This window comes from Mesocricetus auratus, unplaced genomic scaffold, assembly GCF_017639785.1.
Source record: "Mesocricetus auratus isolate SY011 unplaced genomic scaffold, BCM_Maur_2.0 Super-Scaffold_4256, whole genome shotgun sequence".
Taxonomy (NCBI): Eukaryota; Metazoa; Chordata; class Mammalia; order Rodentia; family Cricetidae; genus Mesocricetus; species Mesocricetus auratus.
The window spans coordinates 26,254,173-26,280,381 of NW_024429182.1; the positions used below are offsets into that span (position 1 = coordinate 26,254,173).

A 26,209-nucleotide genomic window follows, 5' to 3' on the forward strand; every position below is an offset into this window, starting at 1 on the left:
GTTCCCATATTCTCTCTCTGGTCACCTGCACTTTCCTCTATTTTTAACGCTGTATATTAGTGTGATAAATTTATTATGATTTGATGAACTAACAATGATTCCATATTAACAGTTTGTTTACATTAGGGTATAAACTTCTCTGTATTGTATTGTATTGTATTGTATTGTATTATTTTATTTCAGAGGCAGGGCTTGGTTAAGGCACCCAGGCTGAATGAACTTGTTGACTTAGCCTCCCAATACTGTGATTACACTTACACAACACACTGTTTGTCTCTTCTTGTCTTTGCAACTTGTATTTCTGTGACAACAAATGAGGTCCTCTCATGAAGCCTATTGTCATGTAGTTAAAATGCTTTCTTGTGATTCCTTGGCTTGCTTTGCTGTGGCTAGGTATGCATGAGACCTTTGCTGCTTACAGGTTATTCCTCCTATAATCTTGGTAGAAGCCCTTTGCTGGTTACATGTATTCCAGATAGATCCTCCCACTCTGTCTTCACTTCGTTAAGTTCTCAACATCCTCCAAGACCTGGAAGTGTGGCTCAGTTGACAGAGTTCTTGTCTAGCTTGCACAAAACCTTGGGTTTGATTCCCCAGTCCTAAAAGCATGGTGGTGCATGCCTTTCACAACTACACTTGATAGGTGGAGGCAGGAAAATCATAAATTCCAGGTTATCCTTAGCTCCATGGCAAACTTGAGGTCAGCCTGGGATATATGAGACCTTGTTTCAAAAAAAAAATAAATAAAGACAAAAAAAGACATGTTCTTCATTGAATATAGTTATTGACTTCAATGTATTTCCTTTATGAATGGAGCTTTTTGATTCCTGTTTTAGAATTCTTCCCATTCTTTGTAGCCACTAGAGATTCAGGAACCAACCTCCCTGGCAATATTTCCAAGACTCCTATTGTAAAACTGTAAATAGTGCCAAACTCTATACTTTATACTTTCCCCTCTACACATACACCAAAAAGTTTAATTTATAAATGCCACAAACAATAGGTTAACAATACAATTTAATAAAACAGAAGAATTCTAATAATATACTGTAATTAAAGGCTGCATGAATGTGGTCCTTCTGGATTGCTACAGGAGAGGTCACAATTAGGGGGAATGACTTATTCTAGGTGGGAACAAAGAAGAACAGTGTGGACTTCTATCATACTCCTCAGAAATGGCAACTTAAGACTTGTTTATTTCTGGGTTTTTTTGTTTACCTATTTGTTTTTGAAGACAGAATTTCTCTGTGTAACAGCTCTGGCTGTCCTGGAACTCGCTTTGTAGGCCAGCTGCCCTTGAACTCACAGAAATCCTCCTGCCTCTTCCTCCTGAATACTATTTCCGTTAATGTTTTTGAACCATAGTTGATACAGGTAACTATGTTTGCTAAAAACAAAATCCTGGATAAACAGCTTTGTTGCATTATGATTGTCATGCTTTTGCTTTACATATTTGGTTGCTTTTGGTCAATAGTGTGAAATAGGGCTTGTGGGTCTTTATATCAATTTTATTGGACCCGAGATGGGATTGAGTTTTTATTGCATTTCTTTCATCGATTATTTCCTCATTGTTCTGGTGAACTGTATTACTTGGACTTTGAGTTTCTCAAATTAACCTGTGGATTATCTATTCTTTATAATATCTATCTTTGTGCTCTTGTGTATTTTGTGGGATATTTTTTTCAACCTTGTTTTCCATTTCTACTAAGTTCTACATTTCCATTATCATATTTTAAATTCCAAAGGTTCTTTTTTTAGTTTTCAAATGTTTTTCTTTATTTTTAAATTTTTATTTTATTATCATTGTGCGTATGCATGTGTATGCCTGTGTGTGTGTTTGCAGTGTGTGTGTGTGTGTGTGTAGGTCAGAGGACATTAGATAGTTGGTTCTCTCTTGCCACCCTGGGTTGGGGGAGTTAAACTCAGGTAGGTGTTCAGACTTGTGTGGCATCATCCCTAGTAAGCCATCTGGCTGGCCCAATATCTCTTTCTTTGTGAGTTTCTATTCTTGATAAATTTATGTACCATCCGTTTGTCTCCTTGGATTTGTTTTTAATCTCTATTTAGATTTATTTTACTTTATGTGGATATGTGTGCATGTGCACCCACACATGCGCCTGGTGCCCAGGTTGGTCAGAAGAGCAACCACTTATGGGTGGTTGGGACCATAGTGTAAGTGCTGGGAACTGAACCCAGATCCCTGGTAAGAGCAACAACTGCCCTTACCTACCTTGGATTTATTAACACAGGATGTTTTAAATTTTTCCTTTCTCCTGCTTGCCTGCCCTTTCATACTCTGAATTATGTTTGTTTCTTTGAAGTCTTTTCTTGCATGATTCATCTCTCCAATGTTATATTAATGATTAATATAATTCTTAATAATGTTAATAATTAAGTTCTTAATTATTTGATGATCTGTGTCTTTCTGTTCACCCCAGAATGGCTCACTCACAAGCTTATTAGAAGGCAAGGAGTTTGGCAAGTTTTGTTGAGTAAGCAGCCTTCCACACAGCAGTGGCTCGCAGCTCCTGGGGAATGCCCCCAAATGTCAGGATCTTATCTCTCATCTTGGTCAGTGTCACCACACCTATTTGGGTCTTTGGGAGCTAGACCCCTGGCTGGAATTCCAATGGCTGGGTTTAGGGATGGGATACTTCACCAATCACCATGATAACCCGGTTGCTTTGTCTGGCGTTTCACCTTTCCCAACTCACCCAGCTGTCTACTCCTTCCAAAGATAGTCTGTGGCATTTCTACAGAATAAACACACTCAGCACCAGTTTTCTTCCAGAAGGGAAAGCTGATTATCAGGGGAAAGGGCTGGGACTTTTAGGACTTCCCACTGTTTTTATTTTTAGCCCATCCCATACTCAGTATACTTTAGAAATTCTCTCTTCCATTATTGATTTTTTTTCTGGGATCTGAAAATTGAGTCACTTTAATCACTTCTCATTGTCTCTTATCTGTTACTATTTGAGTGTTTGTTCAAAGAGGCGTAGAAATGGGTCCAGGCATGATGGCAGATACCTGGAAATCCCATCACCCAGGATTAGAGGCAGGAGGATCTGGAGTTCAAAGCCAGCCTCAGCTGCTAGAAAATTCAATGTGTGTGTGTGTGTGTGTGTGTGTGTGTGTGTGTGTGTGTGTGTGTGTGTGTTAAAGTGCATTTGTTTAGGCCCTTGATGCAGTAGGGTAACTGTGGGATGGATGCCAGGAGCTGGGGGTGAGGTAGCTCAGTTTGCATTCTGGGTCTCCATGGTTCCTGTTTTGTTAAGTCAGATACCATCTGTTCATTCACCTCTCTGCTTCCAAAATTTATTTGACGTCTCTTATTTGCCCTCACCTTCCCTCCTGCTCTCTTTATCCTGTGGCTTAGATTCTTTTCCATTTTTAATTATCAGTGGCACATTAGGAGGAAGCAGACTTGGGCGTGTTCACTCTGTTGGACCCATCACAGCTGTTAATGGTAATTTTGTCCAGTGCTTTTCACATCAGATCATGCAGATGGACTCCTGCACAAACACCACAGGGTTTGGGGGGAGGGTGACTGCTTGGCAAATTCCTAAGTGTGGAAGTATTGGGTTAGAAGTTAATTGCTTTTGATAAACACTACCAAATTACCTTCAAAAGTGAACCGATAATACTTCTATAACAGTATATATATGAGACAAGACATGGCATTATTTATAACCGGCTTCATGTCCTTTGGGCTGCTGGACCGGTGGATCTGATTGCTTAATTTAGCACATTTCTATTTAATAATGCTGGTAGACTTTCACACTGGAGAACCAAAAACTCAATACCAAGCCTTACTGTTTTTGTAGTTATTTAAGAAAAGTGTGTGATAAGCACTTAGTTTGCCCAACCGAAATGGAGCCAGGGCTGTGGCTCAAGTCTGGTTTACTTTGCTGTACTGTTTGACAGGTTAATCTCATGCTGTGCTGGAAGCTTTGGCATTGCAGGAACCAGTGGTATTGTTATAGTTACTTTGACAAAAATCACTTTGACAAAAATCACATGAAGGAAGGACCCTTCATGTGTCTGCTTCATGTTCCAAACTCCTTTTTCTTCTTCATCCTGCTTCTAACATGACTGCTGACTCTGCTGGTTATTAGAATGTTTGAGTAGAAAGGGATAAAGTGCATTTGTTTGGGTCTATGGAACCCTGGAAAGATAATGTGTTAGCTAGATTTTTATTTCTGAAATACATACATTATGACCAAAGGAAACTCAGAGAGGAAAGTTGTTTGTTCGTTTTTCATCTTACAGTGTATTGTTCATTATGATGGGAATTGAGGGTTGGGACCTGAAAGCAGGAACTGAAGAAACAGAGGCTATCCAAGGATGCTCTTCACTGGCTGGCTTTACATGGCTTGCCTAGCTAGGTTTTTTTTTTTAATATTACCCAGGACTACTTGCCCAAGGGTGGCACTACCCACAGTGATCTAGGTCCTTCCATGTCAATCACTGATCAATAAAATGTCCCTGCTTTCTGAGTGCTGACATTAAAGGCATGTTCCACCATGCCCAGCTAGAAGCAGCAATTAATTCTTAAAGGTTTGCCATCAGATTGTCCTGTAGGCGAGTCTGTTGTACACTTTATTGATTTCCCTTTTGTTTAAAGGATGAACTACTATTAGTATACTCACATGTGCGCAAGTCTGCTTTACAACTGTGTATCTTGTTGCATCTTTCAAGATTATTTTGACCTTCCTGGCGTTCATCTGTATGGGTCTGTTAGGCTTCTCCTTTTCCTGCTCACAAATATACTACACTTACTGGGGTTTTCTTCACCCTGATTTGTTTTTTTTTTTCCTGCTCATTGTTCTCCATCTTTCTATCTGCATCTCCGTGTATACCTTCTCAAGCATGTGCATTACAGGTGCTGTGACTTCTGACTGACCTGTTCTTCCCTTCTGCCATCTGAGCTCATCTTCTCTAAGCCTGACTCAAGCATCTTTGGGTGTAGGTAACATCAACCCATTACTGGAGTTAGGCAGAAGGGAAGTCCTGTGAATGGTTCCCATACATGAAGAACAGGGATTTAAACTGTCTCTGGGAGCCTGGGGCAGGAGGAGCCAGTGGACATCATGAGCAGATGAAATTGGGGTCCACGGAGGCACTGGCGCCAACATGTGGTATTTCCCCATCTCTCCCTCTTTTTGATGTTATGTGATTTTCTGTTCTGTGTCTTCTTCAGTTTCATAATCATGTTGCTATTGACTCTTGGGAGTCATATAGTTCTTTTTGCTTATTTTTCCAGGAATGTCCTGTGCATTATAGGATGTTTATCAGCATCCTTCGCTTCTGTCTACTAAATACCAAGATATCTCCAAACTGGTATTTGAAATGCAAAAGCTGTTTCCATTTACATTATTTTTTGACTTCTCCAGTGTGCTCCTGCTAATCTAGTTAGGCTTCTGCTTTCCCATGTATAAACATATTGTGCTTGTCGGGGTTTCTTTTCTCTGACTCATGTTTTACTGTGACTCATACCCCAATTATGACCACCAAATTTGTCTCTACATTTTGCCAAATATTCTCTGAGGGTCAAATTACCCCTGCTTGGGAACTACTGGTGTTTATCATATTAGTTTCTTGTTCCAGCATCTCTGAGCTCTAGCCTAATCCAGTCCTTTGGAATGAGTGTACACTCCTGGTCTTGTTAATAAGGCTATGGAGGTGCCCATCATGAAACAAACACTGGCAGGCCCCCTTTCCTGGGGTCAGGGATCATTTTAAATTTCCCTTGAAGTTCAGCTTGTTTTCCATTCGGACACACAATATTTCCAATTGATGTGGAAACATTTCTAAAACTATTTTATTATAATTGTCATGTAGATCAGGCTGTCCTGGAGTTCACAGAGCTCTCTGCCTCCTGAGTGTCAGAATCAAAGTGTGCACCACCATGCCAGGCCCTAAATCATTTTTAGAAGAAGCTTTCTTAAACAGATTATCTTTTATTTACACGGAACCTTCATTGCTTGTGAAGACGGCAAAGTGAGGATTGAGAGCAAAGGCTTTGGAGGTCATGGCCACTGAGCCACTTGCCAGCCAGTGGCTCAAACAGACTCCTTGGAGTCTCTTTGTTCCCGTTTACTCATCTTCAAAATGACAGTTGTGATACAAAGCAATCCAGGAATCGAGACACATGTATCCCTTATCAGCTGTTCCAGAGCTGACTTTACAGATATCGGCTAAGTTACATAGTTCTCGCACTTGTGAGTTTAAATGTCTGCGAATCCTGGGGCCAGGTATTTGGTTATCACTTGAGGAGCAGGGGTTTTGATCCATAGCAGTGCCGCCCTGCAACAAGGTAACAAACCATTCTATAGTAGGACATAAGAACACTCTACTAGGAAGTAGATAAAATTTCTAAATAGTTTAGGTCTTACACATTGCCAGATATGAAAAAAAGTTGTTTACAAAAGTTTTTGGAGGTTTAAGTTCCCCATGTGTCTTCATTTAGCAGGTGAGAGAAATGGGTTCCGAGAGGGTTAGACACTTAATAAAGAGTGTGCTATTAAAAACGCACAAGCTGAGGTTTAAATGCAGGAATTTGTGGGTCCCAAAATTGTGTTCTCAGCTATAGCGTCATAGAGGGTTCTTGTGAGGTCTAAATGAGCAAGCCTGTATAAAAACACACATGTGTAAAGCCAGGGCAGGTGGTGAGTCCATTTAAGCACTTATGCCTAGCAAACCTCTCTTGCTTTTGAGAATTGCTTTGATTTATTCTGTCCTGGTCAGCAGCTCAGTGATTTACTCCCTTCATTAAGTCAGGGCTTCCTGTCCTCTTTAGGGCGGGCTGACCTCAAAATTCATCACTACCCTAAGCCACACTGCAGTAAGTAAGTGGCCATAAATGCCCTATGACTTTAGGCTACATCCAGCAGGGACTCTCCAAACTTCATGAGCTGAAAGAATTTATCACTGGCTGCATGTTTGTGTCTCTGAAACTCCATATGCTAAAGCCCTAACTCCCAATATGACTTGATTTGCTGATGGTGCCTGCAAGGAAGTCATTATGGTTAAATGAGGTCTTAAGGGTGGCTCCTGGTCTAATGGAATTAGCTTCCTTATGTCTCAGTTTGTTTTCTATTGCCAAAAACACAGTATCTAAGACATAGCAAGTGCCCTACTTTTATTCATATCAGTGTGACAAACACTCTAACTAAAGACAACGTAGGGGATTTATTTGATTTACAATTCCAAGCTCATCATTTTGTTAAAGTCAAGGCAGAAGCTCAAGCAGCCACTGGCTTTATAGCCACAGTTGAGAGCAAAGAGAAAGTAAACACGTCCTCACTTGCCCTGGCTAGCTTTCTCCTCTTTTATACTGTTCAGGATTCCCTGCCTAGGGAATGGTGCCGCCCACTATGAGTTGGGTCTTCCTACATCAACTATCACTCAATACACTCCACAGACAAGCCTGCAGACCACCTTCATCTAGATAATTCCTGAGCAAGACTGTCTTTCCCAGGTGATTCTTGGTTGTGTCAAGTTGACAATTAAAACTAACCAGCACAATAAGTTATAAAGAAATAGGTTTATTTTGGCTTATGGCTCTGGTCCAAGATGGAGGAGCTTACCTTTTAATGATGGCTTTCCTGTTTGTTGAGTCCTGAGGCAGCACAAGGCACCATGTAATGAGAAACAGAGAGTGTAAGAAAGACCTAATTAAACTGGCTTTATAGAAAACACACCCCAGAAGTAACCCATGTCGATATTAAGCCATTAATGGCACCACTCAATGAATCCATTCCTGAAGGCAGAACCCTAATTGCTTCTCAAAGATCCTAACTGGTCTCATTTTTTTAATAGCTCATAATGGGGGTTAAATTTCGGCATGAACGCCAAAGGAAAAACTGTGTTCAAACCACAGCACTCTGTAAGAAGAGATACTGGGGAACTCAAGTTTTTCCTCTTTCCCATGCATATGCTGCAAGGAATGCCAGGTGGAGAAGAAGAAGGTGAGGTCTCTAAAGCAGAAAAAGAACTCTCAGCAGGAGCTGAATTTTCTGGAACTTTAGTCACGGAAAATCTGCTCTTCGGAATTGTAAGAAAATACGTTGCAGTTATTTCAGCTCTTCAGTACGTGGTATTTTGTTAGGCAGCATGGGTGGACTAGTAGAGACCAGTGTGTCACACCTGCAGCCCAGCTTGGCAGTCAGGGTAATAAAGTGCCAGATGTGTTTGCTTCTGGAAAGAATGGGTTCAAACTGTTAAATTTTCTGGGTCCTTTTCCCTCTTTCTTTTTGATTTACTCTTCTCTACTGCTAGATTCTTAACTAGGGCTTCTCACTCTTGGTTATAGGTCTGACTGTAATGTTCCCTATTGAGACAAGTCAGTCATCCATTGAAAAGTGGGGGCTTATATTTGTTAGCATGCAATCTGGGGGAAAAGTCATTGGACACGAGTCATTGGAGTGCACCTGAGAAGAAAGAGTATTAGATTGACAGTGTAAACCGTGGCCATTTGCTGGCCATTGTTGAGCTGTTTTGATTGGTATCAATTTTGGGAAATGAGGCTCAGTAAATTAAATTTGCATAATCTGGGGGTCTTTTCTGGGTGCAAAGTGAGGGCTAAAGATGTGAGGGATTAGAGCCTAAACTGTGCTTTTCAGTGCTGCAGATGGTTATTTGCCAGAAATCAAAATGTTCATTCACTCTCCTCAGATTACCTTAAAGTCCCAAAGCCTGCTGTAGCATTTGAAAGAGACAGGACTGCTGCCCATTCAAGGCCAAAAACAAATCAGAAATTTATTCAGTGTGATTTCAGCTTTTACCTATTTACATCTTGCAAACATTAACTTGTTCTTATCACTTAGCTCGCAGTGAGACTATTTTTTCCATTATCGGCATTTTCTGAAGAAGTTCATCAAAGAAACCAAAGTGATTTCCTCATGGGAACCTAAAATGCTAAGAGAACATAGCATTCTCATTGTGTGAGGGGCAGCTGTCCTCGAGTGGACTTGCCCTCTGTGTTATTTACTCACCAAATATTGCATCACTTTATAAGAGGAAAGCAGTTTGGAAGATGTTAGTCGAAGACCAAACTGGAATAAACCTTTTATTCCATTCATACAAGCCCTCCCATATCTGTCTTTGTGCATATCCCCTGCCAAACAGGTTGTAGCAAGCCACAAGCCAATTTCTAAAATTTTGAATTTGTATTGATCCTGTGTTTGTGCAGAAGGAGGGAGGCTCGTGTGTGCTGTGGTGTGGATGTTGAGGCAGACGACCCATAGAACTCGGTCCTTTGTGTTATCAGGGATTAAACTCAAGTGGTCAGATCTGGGGTGGCAAGCACCTTTCCCTGTTGAGTCTTCTGCCACTGGCCTTTTTATTTTTATGTCTGTTGTTTTAGACAGATTCTTACATTCTAGTGTGAGTAGATTTGGGGCTCATTCTGTGACTGAGGTTTGCCTTGAACTCATAGCAACCCTCCTGCCTCAGCTCTGAGTGTTAAGATTACATCTGCGAGCCACAATACAAACTTCTTTATTATTTTAATCTTTTATTTAACCTCTCTCAAGTCAATGCACAGGCAAACCCTGGCTGCCTTGACACCTCAACTGTCTCTCAAGAAGATCAGATGTCTTCAGACATCTCAAGCTAGGGTGGACACTCCCTCTCTCCCTCTCTCCCTCTCTCTCTCTCTCTCTCTCTCTCTCTCTCTCTCTCTCTCTCTCTCTCTCTCTCTCTCTCTCTCTCTCAGGCTATTAAAAATTAAGAAAAAGACTTAAAACTTTTGGGTACATAATTGATCCCAAAACAATATGGTCACCTCCTCTTCGTGAACTCAGAGTGTAGCCTAGGCAGCCATCCAGGTCATAGCTTTTGCAACAGCCAAGGACTTTCTGTAGCCATGTATCTATCTCATGGAATCATGGAATGACTACTTTTAAAACCATATGATTCAGCCGGGCGTTGGTGGCACACGCCTTTAATCCCAGCACTCGGGAGGCAGAGGCAGGCGGATCCCTGTGAGTTCGAGGCCAGCCTGGTCTACAGAGTGAGTTCCAGGACAGCCTCCAAAGCCATAGAGAAACCTTGTCTCGAAAAACCAAAAAAAAATATGATTCAAGCCCTCAGTCACTTTGCAGAACTTTGAAGATGCTTGCTCCAACCCAATGCTGTCCCTTTGGTGTTACGGTTTTTCAGTTCTTCCTTCCCTCCCTTCCTCCCTCCTTCCTTTCTTCCTTCCTTCCTTTTTCTATCTTGTGCCCATGTATTTATACATGTATATTTATAGAATATACATTGTGTATTCTCTTTTTGAGTTGAGCCCAATATATATGTACCTTTTAGTGTGTTGTTATGATTCTCATAACTGTAATTTATAAGGCTTTATCCTAATTTATGGTTGGACATATCAATCATCCATACAGCACTTAGGAAAAAATCATCAAAAGGAAAGAAATAGAAACATATGTACTTCACCTAATTTTCCTGTAAAGAATTTCCATGTGCAGTTCAAATGAGAGAAGCAGTTATACGCTGCAGTGAAGCAAAACATCACTGAAATATTGAAGGGACACACCACTCCTGGATCTTTTTGTTTCTCCCCAGCACTATTTGACTCTTTTGTATTATCACAATAGTGGAAAACTGACAATGGATGAATGTATTGGGTCTTTCAGTTTTTCCTTTTGATACTATAAGAAAAATGTCAGTTTTCAGTTATTTTCTAACAAATATTGTAAAATATTAAAGATACTTATTTACTAGTAATGTTTAAGCATGCTACTATTTGATATAGTAACTTATTTAAGGTGTGGGGGTGCTGTGGGTGGGTGGGTATCAAACTCAGAGAACTTTTGCATACAGTCCAAGTGCTTTTTAATTAAGCTACATCCTCAGCTTCTAGCTAAGCAATTATTTTTGAGCACCTACAAAAAGACTGTATGCCAGCATCTCTTGCTTTTAGATTATGAAATGACTGAAACAAATAAATAAAGATGGAGAATGTGTCTGTTGATACTATAGGGGCAGGATTAGCATTTGTTAATATATGAAATTTTTTGTTACATGCTTTCCCATGTATTTTGACTTACAAGTGGAGTTCAAGTCTATTAAAGAGGGATCAGTAATCCTAAGGGATATGGCGGGAGAGTTTTGGAAAGCCAAGTGACTTTATAACTCGTCCCTGAATTTTGTTGCAGAGGCAAACATGACCAACCTCATGGTGGAGCAGTGCTCCATGTGCTTAAAAATGTACTGATGAGATGGTTCAGGGGGTAAAGGCACTCGCCTCAAGGCTGAAGACTTGAGTTCAATCGCTGGACTCAAGGTAGTGAGGAGAGAACTGCCTCCTTCAAAGTGTTCTTTGACCTCCACACACACACCGTGGAGAGCACACACACATGCGTGCACACACACACGCACACACACAGAGAGTTTCACAAAGAATAAAGAAGTGCCATATGGTTAACTAGTAGGACATCCCCCATCAGTGTGACATCATATGTATGTATGTATGTAACATTCATATGTATGTAACATGGCTTTAAAGGCCTCACTGAACAGTTTTATACCTGAGCTGAGGGAGGAGAATTTTGTTTAGAGGAATTTGGGATTCTTTTTATTTTCGAATTCATGAATCTGGGAAAGGGACTGACAAGGAGAAGAGGATGATGGGGTTGGGAGAGATGAGAGAGGGTGTAGGGAGAGAATAATCGGAAGGTATTATACACACTTATAAACTGTGGAAGAGCTAAAAGTAATTCCCAGAAATGACTAGCTCGTGCTTCTCTGGACAAGTGCATTCAAGGCACCTTACTGACTGATAAGAAACCTGCAGCTTGGCCGAAAGGTGAGGCACAGAAGTTGAGGTTTGAAGGTGACAGCTGGCTGAAGCCCATGGAGTGCCTATGTCCCACAGAGAGTGGGGAGGCTAGTCTCACAAGTAAGTTTTGTGTTCAGAACACCGACAGATCCAACTCAGTAACTGCAGAGACTTGTAGCGTAAGTGTGAGATTGAGCACCACTACAGCCCTAGTGTGTGCAAGGCAAATCAGCCCCGCAGTGATACTACTGTGATTTCCATTGGTTTCTACAATTGCCATCCAATTTCTACCCTGCTCTCCGCTCTGGAAGCTGGCAGCATGGACAGCATCAGCTGGGGTCTCACTGGGCTGGAAGACCCCACCCTGGCATTCTGAGGGCAGGAGGACCCTGGGGATGGCACACACATATATTTCCTTCACTGTTTCACCATCACATGTTGTAGAGTGGATGCATCCCTTTCCCCCCCAGGAGCTTCTACGGCGACACACCAAGCTCCTTTGCCTTCTCAGGCACCATGCGACAACAGCGATTGGTTGTTTCTGTCACCTTTATTGGGTTTTCAACTGCCCATACCTTTGTGAATTGCACCTTTGTTGAATTTTCTCCCACTTCCTAGTTCCTGTTGGACCTTATATGTTGTTAAGCAGTAAGAAACCATATTCTCCAAGGCTGTCTTGCATAAAGAGTGGGGTGTCTGTTCTGGAAGTCTCATGCCTGAGAGACGAATAAACTAGTCTAGGGACTGAAAATCCACACATATGTGCAGTGTTGTCAGTCAGTGGAATGCACTACTCATCGCCATGATTTTCAGATGTATAGAAATGCCTTAGTGAGCTCCCATAAAACACAACTTATTTGAAAATATGAGGGTCACCTTACCTGATGTCTTTGTACATCCCATCAGGTAATTTGTGTTAATAATAATAATGACTACTTCCAGTTTGGCTAAGGGCATATTTTTGAAAGCATGGATCATACTCACATACAGAAAAGTTGGGACCTAGTTCTGAGATGTTTATTGTGACAAGACTACGTGGGGTCTGAAACCAGAAAGTGGAATCAAAGGATTCATTCCTAACTGTTCTTACGAGGAATGGAAGAAAGGGGACTAAGCCAGATTTGAAAAAAGGCTTGTGAAATTGTTTCTAACTTCTTCATTTCAAGAAGGAAGTTTGGGTTCTGGGTCTTGGGGCGCGGGAAGAAGGGAAGAAGAGAAGTGACTGCACTCTGTTCTCAGTCTCGGCTACACCTTGTCCTTTGTGTGACCCGCTGTGGCTCAAGCAGTGAACAGAGCCTGCAGAACACAAAAATAAACATCTCCGAGGGCCTGTGGAATTTGATGGCCTGTGCAATGTGGGGCAGCCAGCAGGCAGCATGCCAGGCTCTGCAGGTGAGCCCTCAAGGCCCATGCTCCCTTTTAACCGCTCTGGAAAAGGAAAGAGATGTGAAGCCTGGCTGGCAGTGGAGTCCCTTCTAGGCGTGCTCGCCCCCAGTCTGCTGCCAGAGCCTGGACTTGCCCTGTGTTCCCAGTGAGATGTAGTCACTTAGCGCTTCACGACTTCTGGGAAGGCTGGCTACAGTGACTACATAGCACAGACAAAGGATGGGTGAAGTCTTACCCCATTTCTCAAGCTCCTTGTACCACGTGCCTATGTGATTTGAGAAGATGCTCAGACATCAGAGTTGGAGAAGTGCAATGCTTATTGACTACTAGTTGTTTTCAGCTACCAACTTGGGTTCACTTCCAGACAACAGTTCTCTCAATACTCCATAATTCAAAGGGTTAACTTCTAGCTAGCTAGAATATTTGACTCACTGTCCCTCCTGTCTCAAGAATATGACAGCGCATAGCAATTACAGACTGACGAAATGTGGTATAGACAGGCTGTACAGTTGTTCTTCAATAACAGGCTTCCTAGTGATCAAAAAAGAAAATAAAAGGGCCTTGTGCAATACATCTCAAACCCCAGGTTCTCCTCTGGAACCAAGATGCCTTTTGCGTAATGTGATCTGACTTAATAACTCCATATTCTGCAACTGTGTAAACTGAGGTTAGAGAGTGTGCAGGATAACATTGAGCTAGATGAAAGATTGTTTGCTGGACTGCAGGAATACAAAGCACCAGCTTCATGCCAGGCATTTTGCCTATACTTAGGGTGTAATGTCTGTCTCCATATCCACCATCTTGATCTCAATATCCCCATCAGTCTTATGCCATCGATGTCCCAAAGAAGATTCTGCTCAGGGCACCCACTTACTCTAGTTCTCCAAATAAGAGAGAAAAGAAATGGAGATCTGGGACAAGTTCTTGCTATTGAACTACATTGTAGTCAGCTTAGAAATAAACACTGTCTGCCATTGCCTGGAGTCACAGACTGTGTGCGTCAGGGGCTGAAGGGGTGGGGAGATATTCTGCTTTCTGTCCTGGTGGAAACACCAGTTGTCCCTGCTCTTTCCTTTCTGTGGATCAAATGCCATGCGGATCACTCGGGTGTTTGTTCTGGGTTTTATATATAGTATTTCTAGCTTCAAAATACCAGACACAATGGAGAAACTGTGGCAGCTCCTTCTGCAAAGGTCAGTGTTGCAATTTAGTGCCCAAAGGTCTCTGACAGACATCCAAAGCCTTCTGGTGGAAGCTGGTAGTTGTTTGCTTGTTACTAGGATCTGTCTGAGGACTAATGAGAGAGAAGCAGACAGGAAGAAAGGGAGGGCAAAACAATAGTCTTTCTTTACCCAAGAATAGCATTTTTTTTTGCCGTGACCCATGAGGAAAGTCATTAAACAACAATAATAAGTAACTCCATGTTCAGCTAAAGGCACATACCTAACACCAAGGACTCTAAGTTGACAATAACAGTGTGGGCCTAGCTAAAGCCTATCCAAATTGACAGGAATTTCTGTTTTCTAATAACTTCCTTCTGTATCAGTCCCTGGGTATGAATTTGCCCCTGGATGAGAGTGTGTAAAGACACCAGCTGAGCATGGCTGCATGGATGTTAAGGCTCAGAGGCTCTTCTGAAATTCTCTCCTAAAATACTTGGAAATTTGCCCTTTAATAGTATACAGTCCCTTGGCGTTTCCTAGCCAAAGGCCAGAACATTAAATGAACCTTGGATCTTGGCTGGGCTAGATTTACTCGTTTAAAATGAGTGCAAAATGTGACTGAGAGGCAAGGTGTGCCTCGGTGAATATTCATGAGAGACCTACAGTTAGCCTGGCTTAGCAAATGGAGCCAGGCACTGCTCCAGATGCCTGGACACAAAGCCAAAAGGATACATCCAAGACCAAGTATAGATACTTCCTCCTGCTTCTACACAAACAGGCCGATCTAGAAAGACCAGATTCAGATGGAACACCCTAAACACTATGAATGTTATACCCCCAGAGAATGCCTTCCAAGTGCAGAAACAGCAGCAATACAATCTACTCTGAAACCTTACAATTTGTTTCTGTCATAAATGTAAATTCTTCACAAGTCTGACTTATAAGTGAAGGTAAGAATGGGAAATTCATTGCTTGTGTTTTTGTTGTTGTTGTTGTTTGTTTGTTTTTCGAGACAGGGTTTCTCTGTATTGCTTTGGAGCCTGGCCTGGAACTCGTTCTGTAGACAAGGCTGGCCTCGAACTCACAGAGACCCACCTGCCTCTGCTTCCTGAGTGCTGGGATTAAAGGTGTGCACCGCAAACGCTTGGCTTGTGACCTTTCTTAAAAAATATCTATCCCCAGATTTTAAAGAATTTTCCCATTTTCTTCTGGCAGTTTTATAGTTTTTACTTTTGTGCTCATATCTGTTGTCCATTCAGAGTTAATCTGCAGATGGTGTGATTTAAGGCCCTGGGTTTATTTCCCCCATGAGTTAGTCTATTCTGCTCTAATGATCTAACTGGCAGCATCACGTGATATTGTTTACTTTGGTTTAGAATAGGCTTTAAAATCAGTTGGTAGTGAACCTGCATTCACTCTTTAAAAAAAAGTGTTTATTTTTATTTTATATGCATTAGTGTTTTGCCTGCATGCGTGTCTTGACATCACATGGGTGACTGATGCCAGCAGAGGCCAGAAACAGGTGCCAGATACCTTGGTACTGGAGTTACTGACCACTCTGTGTGGGAGCTAGCACCACTTGTGTAGGCGCTAGGACCTGAACCCAGGTCCTCTGTAATAGCAGCAAGCACAGTTAACTTCAGAGCCAACTCTCTAGCTCCAATTCTTTCTCTTAAAAATTCTTTTGGCTTTTGTAGCGCTGTCATATTTTCTTACAGATTTTAGAATCTGCTTGTCTTTCTCTATTAAAAAGAGACTATTGGCATTTTGGTTGGGATTTCATTGGAATGATTTGTCAGTTTGGAAGGGATGATACTCTCCAAGTCTTGTAATCAGTAAGCATGGCTTGTCTATTTCTCTGCCTCTGGACTCCTTAAATTTATCTCAGTGCTGTTTGTAGTTTTCAGTTTTTCAGTAATATGTGTATACATGTTATATAGTAAATTGATTCACAAGCATTTCTAATTCTTCAGAGCTTATAAGGTAGCATTTTAACTCCAACTTTGAAATAAATCTTTAAAAACGTTATTGTTATGTGTATGAGCATTTTGTCTTCATGTATGTCTGTATTCCATATGTGTTCCTGGTGCTTCTATGTCCAAATGAGGTTGGATTCCTAGAACTGGTGTTAAAGATGGTTGTGAACCATCATGTGAGTTCTGGAAGTAAAATCCAGGTCCCCTGGAAGAGCAGCCAGTATTCTTAAACCCTGAGCCATCTCTCCATTTCCTAAACTCCAATTTGTAATTGCTTATCATTGACATAAAATAGAATTAAATATAAGAGTAGTGGCAGTAAATTCCAGTTAATTGAAATTAATAACCTTTTTTCAAAGTGTAGCACTAAAAAACGAACATGCCATAAAGAGTGAGAAAATATTTGCAGTATACGAATTCATATCTAGAATAAATAATTCTTAATCTCAGTAAAGTTGAGAGCTTAGTGGTTTAATAGGTGCTCCATATGGAAGATTTATGAATAGTTAATGTTTTGTGAAAAGCAGCTAAGAGCATTAATAAGGACTAAAATGGGAGTATTACTACACACTGGGATAGCTTAAGATAAGCGTATCTCAGCACCAAGCATTTCTAAGACTGAGAGGTAACCAGAAGGCAGAATGCCATTGACAGTGTCACACAACCATCTCAAGTAGTTTGGCTGTTTTTTCTTATAGGTGTACATTTTTGTAAGACTCGGCAGTTTCATTCCTTGAAATTTACTATAGAAAATAAACACGTGTCCACTAAACACTTGTACACCATTGTTCAAAGTTTCATTTTTAATGATCTGAAAGCGGAGTCAACACTAATGTCCATCATAGGTGAATGAATAAGCAAACTGCAATGTGTCCACGGTACCGACTACTAAGAAGAGATGAGATAGAATCAGCTATGGTCAAAGCAAACAGAACGAAGCTCAAGGTGTCGTCAGACAGTGGCAGAACATATGCTTAAAATGGATGCTGTCCAAGGTTAAACTCTTGAACTAAAGAAATCCCAGAGTGTATGAAATTCTCTTTTTAAAGATTTATTTATTATATATACAGTGTTCTGCCTGCATATACACCTGCATGCCAGAGGAGGGCACCAGATGTCATTATGGATGATTGTGAGCCACTATATGGTTGCTGGGAATTGAACTCAGGACCTCTGGAAGAACAGTCAGTGTTCTTAACCGCTGAGCCATCTCTCCAGCCCCACTGTATGAAATTCTTAGCAGACAAATTAGTTTATACAGACAGAAGCAACTCAGTGGTAACCTCATGCTTGATTTAGTGCATGGGAGCATGATGGAAGGAACATGTTCCTGCCAGGGAGCATGATGGGGCCATTAGTTGGTGGTAAAATGCCAGGGAGCATGATGGGACCATTAGTTGGTGGTAAGATGTTCTGTCTTGATTATAGTCATGTACTTAGGCAAATGCATACATTTGCAAAACACATTGAAATGTAGTCTTTAAAATGATTGTGTGTTTTGGCACCTGGAGAGATGGCTCAACAGTTAAGGGCACTGACTATTCTACCAGAGGACCAGAGTTCAGTTCCCAGCACCCACATGACAGCTCACTCCTGCCTGTAACTCTAGTTCCAGGGGATCAGATGTCCTCTTCTGACCTTGATAAGCACTGCACTCATACATACAACACACACACACACACACACACACACACACACACACACACACGTACACATGAATCAATAATGAAATAAATCTTTAGAAAGTGTGTTTTAGCATATGTAAATCATATCTGTTTTAAAAGTCAACCATCTTTAACAAGCTGTCCTTTTTGTGCATTATTCAGCTATGTCTAAGGTTTGGCTACTTGTAAGGAATCTCTCTTGGGTTTTCCCCCTTAGCAGTGCCTGGTCTAGGTGGGAGCACATGATGTCACAACGATGGTGGAGGTTGTATTTGTCAGGTTCTCACAAGCTGTGCAGAGTTAGTCAGCAAGAACCCTTTGGGTCTCTCACATCTCAATGTAAAATGATTCTAGGTATTGACATCCGCTCCTGGGGGGTTTCTGGTTTGTACTCAGTCGGAACATGAATAATTCCCCGTCTTCCTATGAGAGTCCTTCAGGATCAGTCATGTGTTTGCCACAGAGTCATTCTTCTCTTTGCCATGGTCTTGGCTTGTGTCATCTGTTTATTGTCTGTGTCTTCATTGAAAATACAGGTGAACATATAGGTCGTGGATTGGAGGGACAACAAGTAGACACTGTCCTTGTTTCTTTTTGTTTAAACCCACCACAGAGTACCTAGTAAAGCTGTGTTTTCCCACAGTTAGATACAACCTTCTTATTACAGCTTCCCCTCTAAGTTAATGTGCAATTCTCTTGTCACCTCAACACATCCCTGTGGCATGCAGAGAAATGTGGGCAATTTGCCACTCTTTTCTTTCTTTCTTTTTTCTTTTTTGTTTCGTTTTTCGAGACAGGGTTTCTCTGTATTGTTTTGGAGGCTGTCCCGGAACTTGCTCTGTAGACTAGGCTGGCCTCGAACTCACAGAGATTCATTTGCCTGCCTCTGCCTCCCGAGTGCTGGGATTCAAGGCATGTGCCACCAATGCCTGGCAAGTTTGCCACTCTTTACTTTAAAAAATCTCACCCCTTTAATTCTGTGGCTACTTTGCCTTTCTCCAGGGTGGCAATTTCCCCACAACATGGTCCATGGCTCGTTCCTGTAAATACAACTATTCTAGACAGGACTTGTCTTCTCATTTGCCTATATCTGTGTGCTTCTGCCTTAGTCCTAATGATAGAAAAGGAGCACTGAGAGAAACTTGTTTGAAAAAAGGGGAGCTTATCATGAGTTATTTCAAAAATATTGCCTGTATATCCAGAATACTATATACAGTCAGAATAACAAAGTTCATATTTCTTAAATACTAGCAAAGAATTAGAGTTTACAAGCAATGCTCACCCTACGAGGAGACATATATAATAAGGATGTACTTAGTTCAGGGTTCTGGTTTGGATATGAAGTATCCTCCAATGAAGCTTTTATGTTTAGAGCTTGGTTCCAGCCAGAGTGCCTATGGAGTGATTGGCTCATGAGTGTGCTAACTTTATCAGTAGTTTAATTCATTAATGTGTTCATAACTGGATGGGCTCTTAGCAGGTAGAAAGTAGGAGGAGGAAGCATGTTACTAGGCATCGTGTTCTGTCTCTGTCTTTTCTTTCTATGTGTGTCTCTGTCTCTGCCTCTCTATCTCTGTATTTTTCTCTCTGTCTCTGTCTCTCTCTTTGTCTCTCTGTCTCTCTCTTTATCTGTCTCTCTGTCTCTGTCTCTGTCTCTGTATTTTTCTCTCTCTCTGTCTCTGTCTGTCTCTGTCTCTCTGTCTCCCTCTCTCCCTCTATGTCTCTCTGTCTCTCTCTCTCTCTCTCTCTCTCTCTCTCTCTCTCTTTCCCTCTCTCTCTCTCTCCTCCCTTCCTTCCTGGGCAATATGAGATGAGTCACTTTGGTCTATTGCTCCTCCCTGCTATACTGTTCTGCCTCACAGGAGACTCTGCCTTTTAAGCAGTGAAACCAGTCAACCATGGATTAAAACCATGAACCATCATCAACTTTTCCTCACTGAACTTGTTTTTCTCATCTGCCACTGAGACAAAAAGCTGACTTACCACAACAGGCTACCTGAATTAGAGACAAGGTCTCAGTAGTTCAGTGTCCTGTTTTTATAAGTTAGGAAATGGTGGCAGAGAGGGAGTGAATAGGGTCACACCCCTGAATAGGGCCGCTTGGACACGGTTACCATGATTCCCCTCTTGGCAGTTTTCCATCGTAGCGCTTTACTCATGGCTGTGCCGCTCAGAGAGAAAACATACCGCTGACAGAGAAGACACTGGGAACAGGAGATGTGGGGGGAGGGAGGCAGTGGAAAATGACTGTTCAGAGCTTCCAAAGCTGGGTTCCAGCTTCCTTTCAGCTGGCTGCCGATGTATGAATTTGTGCATTTTCTACAGATAAAGGAGGCCACTTTAGAAAACTCCGTGGAGGGTAACAGGAAAGAGATGCACCCCTCCCAAAGTTTGGAGCTTTACTGAGTGTTAGCAGCCTTTTGCAAGTGATGAAATTCTTTAAAGCAACAAGAGGAGGAAGTGAATTGGGACTAAATTCCAGTTTGTACTCAAAGGGATAGTTTCAGAAGAACATTCTAATACAGTTTCTGATTGAGAAAATCTTTCTGAAGCCAGAAAAAATATATACATATATACACACACAATAATATAGAAACATACATTATGTTTTATTGGTTGATATAAAAATGCAGTAAATTAGAGAAGAGTTGCATGATGGCAGTGCTTTGTTTGTTATAGTTTTAGACATACTGGTGAGTCAGTAAAAGATTTCCCTGCTGTTTTTTGGCAAATATCGGATGGGTTAATCATTTACAAGAATGCTCAAGTTAATATGTTAGGAATGGCTGGCTACTTCAAAGTTTCCAGGAAGCTAGCATCACTGTGTTAAACCTGCGTGTTTCTTCAGGAAGACATATCTATTAACTGACCTGCTTTGAGAGAAACTTGAATGCATTTTTTTTGTGATCAAGACTAACCATAATTCTAACATTGTGGAGTCCCCTTCTCTCTTCCTTTGTCACATTTTAGCATTGTGTGGACATCATGTTGACAGAAATGATTTGAAATCTCCAGGGCTAGTGTCTAACTATATCATTTGAAGTCTGCTGAGATTCCCATTGCCATATGTGTCTGGATGCAGCAGCATTAAGGGAGTCTCCTCTGAGCAGAAGCATCACCATTGTGAAAGGGGGAGAGTAGCATTCTTTCCGAGGATTGTGCTTCTCGGGAGAACTGTATTGGGGTTGAATGCTCCCAGAAGTGTTGCTTTGCCTTCCCTAGTCCTGGGGAGGATAGTTCTTGAGCTATGGTCATCCCTGCGCTATGGTCGTCCCTGAGTATGGTCATCCCTGCGCTGTGGTCATCCCTGAGCTATGGTCATCCCTGCGCTATGGTCGTCCCTGAGTATGGTCATCCCTGCGCTGTGGTCATCCCTGAGCTATGGTCATCCCTGCGCTGTGGTCATCCCTGAGCTATGGTCATCCCTGCGCTGTGGTCATCCCTGAGCTATGGTCATCCCTGTGCTATGGTCATCCTTGTGCTATAGTCCTCCCTGTGCTAGCTATGGTCATTCAGGGTAACTTTGACTCACAGGAGACCTCTGTTTATCATGTTGTCACTTTCATTTTCTGAAGGAATGGCAACTTCTCAAGGATTGTGGAAAAAAAAACCAGTTTTACATTTAAAGAATTTTTTTAAAAAGGACAGCTACCAGTCTTTACCATGTCTCAGTATTCATAGTTATAAGTAATCATATTAATAGGAGAGTAATAATTACTTATCAGGTGAAAATGCACCTTTGGACATGACAATGGAATAAAAGTATGCCCTTGTTTTCACTTTAGATGGCCAGTAACCCCTGTGCCAGGTAGCATCCTGTACCAACTTTGAATGTTATCAGGAAGTTACTGGGTAGTAAACTTTCATGATTATAACGTACTACTGAAGTAACTTGGAAAGAGAAGAAAACCAGAATAGAAACCATGGCGAAGATAACTAGAGTTGGGTCGGCATCCCCTCCAGATGGAGGCTGGGGCTGGATGATAGTGGCTGGCTGCTTCCTTGTTACCATCTGTACCCGGGCAGTTACCAGGTAAGTGGATCTTTCCTCTTGATTTGTTAAGGATGAGCTCATGTCATTTCATATGTGTGTGTGGGGCTGCTCATGTATCTTTTGCTTTGCAGCTGGATTTTAGGTTGAAAAGAAGAACAACTAAAAAAAACAACAACAAAAAGAAAACAGTGACTCTTTCATCCTTGTTTGCTCATTTGTTTTTCTTTCAGAGGCCTGGTACTCAATATACTGAATATCCAACTAGCCCACTTCATATGTTTATGAATGAATACTTGTGATATGCATGTGATAGCTCCTTTCCCACTTTTGTTCAAATGGAACTGAGTTTCTCTTCTCTGACAGTACATTCTAGATAGTATAAAAATATTTGCACTAATAACTTTATTTGATATCATCATGAAGATATTGATACCTGTCTGTCAACAGATGTAGTGTAGGTGTTTATATTTGCCACCATTAAGGTTTGTTGGTTATACGTCCTAATAAATCATGGATTTTGGGGAGGAGTTGAGACAGGGTTTCTGTATGGCTTTGGAGCCTGTCCTGGAACTAGCTCTTGTAGACCAGGCTGGTCTCAAACTTACAGAGATCTGCCTGCCTCTGCCTCCGGAGTGCTGGGATTAAAGGCGTGTGCCACCACCATCTGGCCTAAATCATGGATTTTTTTTCAAAATAATTTTATATTGAGTCTGATTTTCTTCTGTATTCTGAGTGTGACTAGGTTGTAGAATTAAAAAGGAATTCTTTGGTGTAACTTCTTTTAAGTGCAAACTTCTATTAGTTGCATAAGAGAAAGACAAATTCAGGCCTGGAAGTTCAGGACAAGCTTTCTAGAGAAGCTGTCTCAAAAAAAAAAAAGTTGTCCCCATATTGAAGCTCTAAAGGATGGAAAGAATTTGGAAAATATAAAGGAGAAATATGTCTCAACCTGCATCAGTGTCTGCCCTTCCTCACCACTCCTAACCTGCCAAGAATTTAGTTCGAACCCGGAAGAGCAGACTGGGTCAACAGGAGAGGCCAAGGGAAGAATGCTAGAGCAGAATAAAGGCAAATGAGAATGTGTGGTGATGTAGCCAGCCTGTCTAAATGTCACAAACCAAGAAGCAGCAAAGGGAACTGGAGATGAGAACAAAAAAAAAAAAAAAAAAAAAAAAAGGAAGCCAGGGTAATCTGTGTCATAGATAATCAATGTCTACAGGACAATTATGCTTTGATTTTCTATTAAAAATACATTTCAAAACAAAATATCTTGCATTCAGATGGTAGCATTTAAGTACTTTGGAAACATGTATTTTTCTTCCTTGCTTCCTGATTCAATTCCACTGCCTAAAAACTAACATTAGCGGTATTTTTTTTAGTTAAGTCTCAAAATTAAAACAAGAAGTTCCCTCAGCCTTGGCCTAACACAAATGTATGTTCTTGTTATCGACACAAGCAGGGTTATTTGGATACAGGGTCATAAGGGGGGTTCTGACCCCCTTAATAATTTCTCTTGAGATTGTTCCATATCAATAAACATGGTTATAACTCACTGAAAAAACTGTTGCTTAAAATCTATCATACACGTGTGTTCACGATGGGATTTTCTATTGTTTTCTGGATTCTGCTGTTATAGACAATGCTATAATTATGATCCAAGTCATTTAAAAGTCCTACTTCAGCTATGGACTTGTACTTTGTAAATTTTAAATTTTAAAGTTCTACAATCTATGGAAACAGTCATTATTGTTTATGTCATCTAATTATTAATATGCATTGATTATTTCTTTTTCCTTATTAAAATACATTGTCCATGTAAGAATCACATTTAAAATGCAATTACATAAATTATATTCCTATACTGACAACATGAGTGGATACTTGAGAAGCAAACATTTTATTTAAATATCCAAACAAATTAATATCATAGGTCAGAGACTTGTTTTTGCCTAGAGTTTCTGGGTCCAAATCAACTTATTTGAAATGAGTTTCTGGAGTTCTTTAAAGGAGTTTTGCAGCTTTTTCTAAGTCTTTTCAGAACAATTGGGGTTTAAAAAAAAAGGATTGCTAACTTTACTGAGCACTTACTTTGTGCTTGTTGGCGTGCTTTCAAATAGTTTTTATACACTTGTTTCCACCACATTTGCAGGATTAGTCATGGTATGAGACAGTGATTTTGACTACTAGGCTGTAATGCCCCAGTACTTGAGCTGACTCAACAGATAACTAAATCAACCTAGATATCTCTTTACCAAGCCAAGTATTAGCAATCAGTTTTGTAATAGCGAGGACAGTGTTAAAGCAGTGATGAAACTGACACCGCCAGTGTGTTGACCAGTGGAGTCGAATCATCTTTAAGAAAGCAGTTTTGGTTATCAGAGATAATGCTTGCTGTGTTTTGTTCCCACATTTTTGTGAACAGACCCTATCAAACCCTCAAGGACTGAAGAGATGTCATGAGACTCATCATTCTGACTTTTGTGAATTATGCTTGCAAAAATGCTTGACTTATAGATGATGAAATTGAGGCCCTGGGAGATCACAAATTTTCCTCGATGACTGGTTGCCCGTGCTATGACTCTGGAATGGGAGTTTTGCTTTCCTGACTCCTGTTATTGCACAGGCATCCCAGACAACAACCACACAATCCACAGCATGTGTGCTCCTGTTGGAATTCAATTTCTGTAAGATCACCACTGGGTTTTAAATCTTACAATCCGGACTTCCACCATCTGGAAAGCTCCAGTCATTTCTCCCCTTTATAAAGAGGTGGAATATGACCACATTATTCCTTTTAGTTTTATTTTGTCATTTGTAACTTGGTCCTCTTCTGAATGACATAATCCATCTTCCTGAATGTCATGATCGTAGAAATGCTTGGAATGACGGATGTGGTCATTAAACGTTTTCCCTCCGGCTAAGGCACTCATGTGTCCAGACATGAAGCTCGTGTCTTTGATTTTAATACCCAAAGTTTCACGGACGCAACTAGACAATTCAGTTCAGGAAAGCAGCGAGTGAAAAACAAGGTAAAAACTTCAACAACAACAACAACAAAGTCACAAGAGCCATCACGTTGATAGTCAGTTCCCCCAAATGACCTAGTGATGAGATGAGCCTGTGGTTTCTAATTGTAAAGTAGCTTGCCATCTGTCCCTCAACTCCTCTGTGCTCCCGCACTGCCACCTTCTGCACCCGATCCTGCTGACTCTTTCTCTTCAGAGAGTGACCAGATGCTTCATGTCCCTGCCTCAGCTCACATCCATGCATGCTCATCTGTTGGAGCTCCCAGCCCCTCTTCCTCTTCTTTTCCTATTGGACCATTTCACTTCCTTACATTCCAGTCAGTGTGGCTCCCCCTTTCTCCCTCCTTCCTCCTTCCCTTCCATTTCTATCCCCTCTCATTCTTCATCCTTCTTCCTTCCTCTTTCTCTCCTTTAATTGTTTCCTCCCCTTCTTCCATTGAACCAGATGACATATACTATATTAGACATTTGGGATTTAGTGTGAGTTAAGACAGACATGTCTTCTGCCGTCACTGAGAAACAGCTAGTGAACAATACAAACAAATGTAAAGGGAGTTGCCATACCTCATGCTAAACATGCATGTAGAGGACATGTAAGAGAAGCATCGATTCCTGTCTTAAGTAGTAAAGGAGTAGTCAAGGAAGACTTCCTAGAGGTGTAGACTGGCTGACAGCCTGAGAGTAAAATAATGTTTAGAAGTGCATAAAACTCAGGGAGAGTGTTGAAAGAGGCAGAAAGAAACTCAGTATGGCTGAAATGAAGTATCCAACAGTGGACAGAAAGAAACACCAACAAAAAGGGCCAGCTCGCAGAATCTCCTAAGTCAAGCTAAAATGTTTGAAATGGCAGGATATGATTTGTGTTCCAGGAAGGTAACTCTGGCACTGTTGGCAGAATGCTCTGAAGGCAGTCAAGTGTGAATTCAGAAGCATCGGTTAGGAGCTTTGAGATACAGTTCACAGGGAAGGCGCTGGCATCAGTTGTGAGCAGGAAGAGGGACTGAGACCCATGAAATGTGAATGCAATGCAGAGGAATTGGAAAACTTGATGATTAGGTCACTTGTCATCAGCCAGCCTCATTTTGGCTTCAAGGCTTATTAGTCATGTCTGGAGACATGTGGAGCAGAAATTGGAGATGATGCTAAGCATCCTGCACACAGGACAAATCCCTCAAGGATTTACCCAGCCCCAAAGTCAATAGTGTTCTGCCC

The 26,209-nt window shown here is 41.2% G+C and overlaps 1 protein-coding gene across 1 annotated transcript in view; it reads left to right on the plus strand.

The window, feature by feature from the left end:
* Positions 1 to 26,209, plus strand: part of Slc16a12 (solute carrier family 16 member 12) — a 74,830-nt gene that overhangs the window by 33,623 nt on the left and 14,998 nt on the right. Inside the window, exon 2 of the mRNA XM_005063673.4 lies at positions 21,763 to 22,010. Coding sequence (XP_005063730.1) covers positions 21,901 to 22,010 — 110 coding nt within the window. The 5' untranslated portion in view covers positions 21,763 to 21,900. The remainder of the gene's footprint in view (positions 1 to 21,762; positions 22,011 to 26,209) is intronic.